The sequence below is a fragment of the Oryzias melastigma genome, linkage group LG16 (genome assembly GCF_002922805.2).
Source record: "Oryzias melastigma strain HK-1 linkage group LG16, ASM292280v2, whole genome shotgun sequence".
Taxonomy (NCBI): Eukaryota; Metazoa; Chordata; class Actinopteri; order Beloniformes; family Adrianichthyidae; genus Oryzias; species Oryzias melastigma.
In genome coordinates this window covers 4,600,616-4,608,070 of record NC_050527.1, presented here as the reverse complement: position 1 = coordinate 4,608,070, position 7,455 = coordinate 4,600,616, and the positions used below count along the sequence as shown (strand labels likewise).

General features: G+C 35.4%; 1 protein-coding gene across 1 annotated transcript in view; it reads left to right on the top strand.

The window, feature by feature from the left end:
- tmem145 (transmembrane protein 145) overlaps positions 1-7,455 on the top strand; it is a 71,209-nt gene that overhangs the window by 28,617 nt on the left and 35,137 nt on the right. Inside the window, exons 3-5 of the mRNA XM_024267625.2 lie at positions 797-874; positions 4,136-4,222; positions 4,675-4,776. Coding sequence (XP_024123393.1) covers positions 797-874; positions 4,136-4,222; positions 4,675-4,776 — 267 coding nt within the window. The remainder of the gene's footprint in view (positions 1-796; positions 875-4,135; positions 4,223-4,674; positions 4,777-7,455) is intronic.

The window sequence follows — 7,455 nt, the reverse complement described above, 5'->3', positions numbered from 1 at the left end:
TTACTTTTTTTCTTCATTACTTTATTCTTGTGAAATTTTGACTTTTTTCCCCATAATTTTAGGAATTCATCCTCATAACATTTTACTTTTTGCCCATAATTTCAGTGAACACTGAAATGGCAACATTAGAAAATAATGGGTGTGGAAATTATTTTAGACATTTCTATTAGGTGTTCGGCCCTGGGCCCCCTAAAGTGTCGGGCAATCGCCTGCCCTTGTCTATTGGTAAGTCCGCCCCTGGTCAACGTATCTAATTATTGATTATTCTGCACGAATTTGGTGAACAGTGATCAAATTCATAAAAAAAATGGTTTAAATAAAGAAATCACTTCTATATTATTTTAAAAACCTTTATTCTGTGCTATATCTGTTCATATATTTGATTACACAGGAGTATTGGTCTTTAGTGGTCTTTCTGAGGTTGGCAGCATCTCTCTCTGTTAGCTTTTCTCTTTTTCCTCCAATTCTTCCAGTGTTTTCCTGAACTGATGCCACTGCTTGTTCCTTGTTCTGCCGTCGGCTGTTCCTGCTGTGCTCACCTTGTTCTTCTTTCCACATCAACAGCTCGCTTTTTAAACTTTTTATATCCTGCTCTGCTTACGCCTGGAGACTGCATAAATGAATTAAATGGCAGTGCCGACACTTTAAGGGTAATTTTTAGAATTGGACGGGTAAAAAAAAGTAAGCCTAGAGTCTGGTTCTGAAATGGTTTTTGGCCCATAACCCTGAAGTCATCTGGCTGTCTCTTTAGCGATCCATGCCCTAACCAATGCAGTCTCTTCTCCTGTCTCTGCAGTCTCGCTGCTGTCAGAACATATTGCTCTACTTTGATGACAGTTCTCAGTGGCCAGCTGTGTACAAGAGGCCCGAGAAGGTGAGAAACTAACACACTGCATTCTGTTCCTGAAGAAAAATCCATTTTTTTCACAGGTTGCTACTGTAAGCAAAGTCAGGGCAGAGAATTTTCACAATTTAACGTACAGAGAAAGGATCACTCTTCTCGCCCTGCTCAGATGCTCATTTCTTCAACAGTTGACATTTTTAAAAAGCGAGCATTTTGCTCACAGGCAGTCATTTATTATTGACGATGCATTCGATGGGAAAGCAAAAAAAAAGGATGATGAATGCAGATTCGTAACACAAATTGAGACACCAGAGAAATCTGCTCCCTGCAATAGACGGGCTGGGGTGATGGCTCCAAGCAGTAAAAGAGATAAAGGTTTCTGAAGAAACACTTTACCTTCTGGCTACAGATAAAACAATTTAAAGCCCAGATGTATAAAAAAAAAAAAATCTGCAATTGGAGAATTTATGGTTCCAGTGAGGCTGAAGTGCTCACTTTGAGCCTAATTTTACAATCTTTGAAACAGTTTTGAGACCGCGCATTAATGCAACCACACAAAAACATCCTTCAGGGTAAAAGTTGCCACTTGATTCTTGTAGTCTTTTATTAGAAAATCTGTTATAGTGCAAAGTGAAAAACAGATAAAGTGACCTCTTAATCCACTCCAATAAAAACTGTGTTTTTTGTATTTTTAACATGTTCTTGTTACATTTCTTTGCTGATGGGGGACATAAATAAAGAGAACTAAGCATAAAATTTCCTTTCTGATAATTACTTTATTCAAATTGCTAACAATGAGCAAATAAAAAAAATGCTGTTTGAAAAACTCCTGCTGCTCTACCAAAATTATGTCCTACAAAAACACAGTATTTATTTTTTTTGTCTTCACCTTTGTTTAAAGTAGATGATTATAGTGGGTCTATAAGAACCTTGACTACAGGAAAGCTGGACTAAAATATGCGTCCCTCAGCCTTCCAAGCAGCCTACAGTTTGTCATCTATATGAAAATATTTTCTTAGAAATAATTGGGCGTAAATAACACCAAAAAGCCTCTAATTAATTTTTTTAATGAAATCATTTAGAATAATTGTACATATATTTCAATGATCTTTTCGGGTGGATTTTGAAGACTAAATGACATCTTGCCAACAGACTGAAACTCATTTATAGGCAATTGTTTTAAATCTGAAATGGTTTATTTCAAGAAATCAAGTTTGCTTAAATTGGAGTGGAAGTAAGCGAACTTATATAATCCCACCCTGGCTCTACTGTACAATTTTCTTTACATGAATTACCATCATACAGTTCACAACTTATAACCAGATATTTATATTGTACAACAACTGATTCAGGTCATTTAGAATCCATAAGTAATAATAAATCACATGATAATGTAAGTAGATATAGAACTTTTTCATACTTTATCACTGCACATGCAATTATCAAAATTTTAGAAAATCAAATATTGTCTTAAAAAAAACTTAAAAATCAAAAATAACAAATTAAAAAAAAAAACTTTTAAAAATAAAGTATCAAAAATTATAAAAATCATATATCAAACAAATAAAAATAAATGTGTCCGCTTGTGAACCGGACTCTACAATCACTACGGTCAAAGAATTTCCTTATAAAGTACACAAAATAAATATAATTTAATGAGATAAAATAAAACAGAGAAATTAATCATTTCACATTTTCAAAAGTGTAAAAAGCAGTTTAAAAAAGTCAGGGCGTGAACAGGAAGAGATCAAAGTTTTTTTTTTCTTAGGGTAAGCAAACATTCAAAATAAGCTGACAATAACAAAAATGGCTGTGTACAAAAATAAGAATGACTTAAAAAAAACAGTTAAGGGGAAGGCAGGATACAATTTAAAATAACAGTTTTGATATAATTTCGTTAATTACTGAAGTTTTCTTGTTTTTGTTTGGAATGCTTTTAACACACTTAAAATATTCAGAAAAATAGTTCAAAAAGATACTAAACAAAGGGCAAGTGTTTTTCAATTTACATAAACGAATGAAATGTTTACACAAAATAATAACAAGGTTGATGATATCAGAAACTTCCGGATCCAATTTTTCCATAAAGTAGAGAACGTCAGATAAAGAAAAAGGGGGAATATTAACCACTTTGAGTGACAACCAATCATGAATATCAGTCCAGAAGTTTGTTGTGTGTTTGCAACTATAAAAGAAAAGTTCTAATGTTTCGGCTTCAGATGAGCAGAAGATACATGGTTCAGATTGAAATTTGAATCTTTTATGTAAAAAATCTCCAACAGGGTAAATTTTTGATATTATTTTGAAGCGTGTTTCTTTCATTTTAGGTGTGAGTGGAAATTTTGTGTATAAAGAAAATATTTATCAATCAGAGTGGTTTCTAGGTCATGTCTGTTATTTCTATCAAAGTTGCAGAAAGTTTTTTGCTTAAAGGTTAAAGATACTCATTTATTGGAAGAGATGAAAGTATTTCCCAAATTTGACAAAATTTACCAAATTTAACTGTTAAAACACGAGCAAAAGGACTGGGTAATAATACTCTTGTTTTGTTGTTCGCTGCGGCACAAGGATAGTTCTTAAAAAATGTGAAGTTATTTACTAAGATTGACCATTTATAGCTGTAATTCTGACAGCAGTTGAGCCATTTTTAAGTAAAAACGTATTTACTAAAGGGCCTAAATTACAAAAGAGTTAATAGTCAACTATTCAAAATTTGGTTAAGACATGATGGGTGGTATCGTCCTTGATTTAGGTGTAAAATATTACTTTTTATAGTGCTTTTCTACCTTCCTTGAAGGCCAAAAGCGTTTCACAGTCACAGTCCTATTCACTCATTCACACACATTCACTCAATGAGTATCAAATACTGGCGTTCAGCTACCCCAAAAGGGAGTAAATCTTAGCGATTTTGAGGTTTTATGTTTTAAAACCAAACACCTGCTGTGTGTTCAGTCCGTTTTCCCTCCTCTGCCTTGCATCTTGTGTTTAAGACATTTCCTTTGCCCTCACAGACTTCCCTCACTCCTCAGCTTCCTGTCAAACTCCTGTTAGATCCTCAGAATCAAACACTCAGCCCTTTTTCCTCCACTCATCATTTTGCTCCTCTTTAAAGAAATCCTGCATGAATAAATCCACTACAGAGGAAACACAAGCTGTGCATGTAGAATCCAGCAGCCAAACGTAGACCAGAGGCCACAAAGAAAATGTATTTTTTTGCTTGAAAGGCAACATGTGTGTCTACATTTTGCTTTGTTTAATGTTTCAACCGTGTTTTTTGTTCTTTTCTCTCAGAACTGTAACCAGAAGGAAGCAGTGCTGAGGCCTGAGAACAACCAGGTCATCAATCTCACCACACATTACACCTGGTCAGGATGCGTGGTAAGACGACACAAATATGTCAGCATGCATATTTAAACTCCTGCACCGAGCTGCAGGAAAACCTGGAATAAAAGCCCGGTGGTTTCAGCTTCCCTCTTGAGAGGAGAAAACAGATGTCCCACTGCGTTTTTTTCCATAACTGAATTATATTTTTACACGTTTGATGATTCGACCCTGCCTGTCAGCAAGGTTTCAGAAGACGTCTCCTCGCTGTAACATCGTATTTTAACACTTGTTTGTTTGTTGCATTAAGGGGTGTGATTGTCAGCATGTTGCTGTTGTTTAGTAGATTAGGCTGCCACTTTACAGTCTATACCGAGGTGTGAAATATGCTCGTATTTCCTCATCTCGGCCTCCCACTCTGCTGTGACAGTCTCTGAGGTAAAATATGCTGCCTGTTTGGGGGAAAAAAAAAAGATGTCCTCTGTTCTTGCATTTCTTCTGGCTGTCAGGTGGAAGGCGATGGCAACGAGGAGGTGCTGAGCTGCGTGGGTGGTCGCAGTTTCCGCTCGGTGAGGGAGAGATGGTGGTACATCGCTCTCAGCAAGTGTGGGGTAAGCGCTGACCTCTGACCCCGCCTGCCACTCCTGCCTCTGTCTCCAGTTTACTGCCTGGCTGTGACGCACAAACAGGCAAACCACCCACTGTTTACCGCCTGCCTATTTTCTTCATTCTTCTTTCTAATTCAGGCAAACAAAACCTTTTATTTGTCTTTTTGCATGTTTGGGATTGTCAAATCAGTTTAAAAGTTTTTACAGATTTTCATCACATTTGAATGATGAAAACTACTCACCCAGAGGAGCCCTTAACAAAGTCTGGGCGTTTAAGGGAAACTTTTTGTGCTGCTCTTCAACAGAAATTTAAATCAGCCTGAGGATCATTTTAGCTGAAGCACATAGATCCCTGTTCTCCATTTTTCCACCAGGCTATTTTTCTTTTAAATATAGTTCTGCAGCTTGGCAAAAAGAGGAAAAGAGGTTAATTCATATGGACTAAATGTCAAAAAGCTACTTTTAGACTTAAAGTCCCAGTTCAATCATCTTTTCTAAGTGTTCCCAGTGGTCTTTTAAATATGATCTTGCAGTTTTTAGCCAAAATCCTGTAATTTCCTAGGATATACTCTCTATAGAGCGGCAGAAGTTTATTAGAAATTTGGATCTGAGCTGAGGGGGTTGTAGAGTAAGCCTACACTCACTTCCCATCATCCCTTTGTTTACACACTCTTCCGCTGGCTTACAGCCGCTTACAACCTCAACCTAACATTATTAAGCAATATTGGAGCTATCCAGCCCTACAGATGGCAGCTCAGACGAGGAAAACAAAGACGTACTTGGATCTAGTCGTCTACAAGTTGATCTATCAGAATAGAGCAGATCATGGAGGTCATGGCCCGTCACTGCTACAAGCTTATTCCAACAGAATTTTTGAGAATATTGACCACTGTTTGAATAAAGACATACTCAGAAATTTGATTTTAAGCTTTAATTTCCTTATATGTCTTCCATCATGAGGAAAATGTTTCGAGATCATGTTTAAAAACACCAAAACTTCCTCTTCTTCCTCTCTTGACACAACAAATCCTTTGTCCTCAAATCTGGTTTTGGATTTCCTGTAAACAGTTTTATCTCTAATGTACCACATTGTGTTTTTAATGTTTGAATTGTATTGGACATCTGGAATCATTCCTTCTGAAGCTTCAATGTAGATGTTGAGATTTGATGAGAAAAAAAGATTTTTTTTGCACTACAAAAACGGGCTCCATAGAAATACGTAAAACAAATTATAAAATTTCAAAGAATGTCTTTCAAAGAAAAATGGTCTTACTAAGAATTTGTATTCTAAGAAAATAAATCTAGTCACAGACATATTTTCTTAAACTAAAGTTATTTTCCTTTGCAAAAACTTTCTTAATAAAATTGTTTTTCCTGCAAGACTGGAAATAAGACATTTATTCTTGAAACAATGATCTTTTTCCTTTTTATGATTCTGTTTTTGCTTTTTGATTTGTCTATAGAAGGATTTTGCTGTCAGATAAGATGCTCTTCTGCTAAAGTGTTACCCCCCATTTTTGTCTGAGGGATCGAGGAGCATAACATAAAAGTAATATTTACCCTTAACTTTAAATTAATAACAAAAACATGCGAGAGGTCACTGGTTCAAATCCCGGACAAGCCCCCAATTTGTTACTCTCCACCAGATCTCCTAGATCACACGTGTCAAAGTCAAGGCCCGGGGGCCGGATCCGGCCCTCCAGATCATTTTATTTTATTGTTATTCATGGCTCGATGTTATCTTGCACTCATTTCTAACTTGTTTAATTTGGACAAAATATATTTTTATGGAGGATTAAATGTTGAAAGTTATTTAAGGTTTAAGTTGAATTATTCTGGAATAATATTCCTGCCTTTTTATTACTCATAGTTATGTTAAAAAGTTTTTTTGATTTTTAAAAATTGGCATTCTTTTTGGACTGTTTTGACATTTATCAAGATTTTTTAGGCTTTTTTGGAATTTAGCTAATAGTTCAGCCACATGCTAGCTGTTTGGCTAATTTCGGCTTTTTAAAAAAAAGGTTTTTAGGCTATTTGGACAAAAGTTAATATCTAAGCTACATGCTAGCTGTTTTTGGCTAATTTTGGGCTTTCTTCATTTTTTAAGCTATTTTGAAGTTATTTAATATTTGAGCTACATGCTAGTTGTTTTAGCTAATTCTGGGTTTTTTAAGTTTTTTTAGGCTGTTTTGGAGTTAAAGCTAACATTTGAGCTACATACTAGCAGTTTTGTCTAATTTTGGGTTTTCTTTTTACGTTTTTTAAGCTGTTTTGAAGTTAGGCTCATATTTACACGCTAGCTGTTTTGGTTAATTTAGGCTGTTTTTTGTTTTTTTTAGTTTTAGTTTTTTAGGCCAATTTGGCATTTAGCAAATATTTTAGCTGATTATCAGCCTCAGTGATTTCAGCTATCAGTATCAGCATTTTTAGCTATCAATTTCAGCATCTTCCGCTATCAGCACTAGCATCTTTAGCAGCCAAATTTAGCTTACAGCATTCATACTAGCATTATCACAGGTAATGTTATATATCTAGTTCATAATTATGTTAAAAAGTTTGTCTCAGGGTGTTTAATAAATGTTTATCCTGCTTGGCCCATGACCTAAAGTGTGTTTTGGATTTTGGCTTTTGTGCGATTGAGTTTTACACCCCTGTCCTAGATCAAAACAGGGCGTAACATAA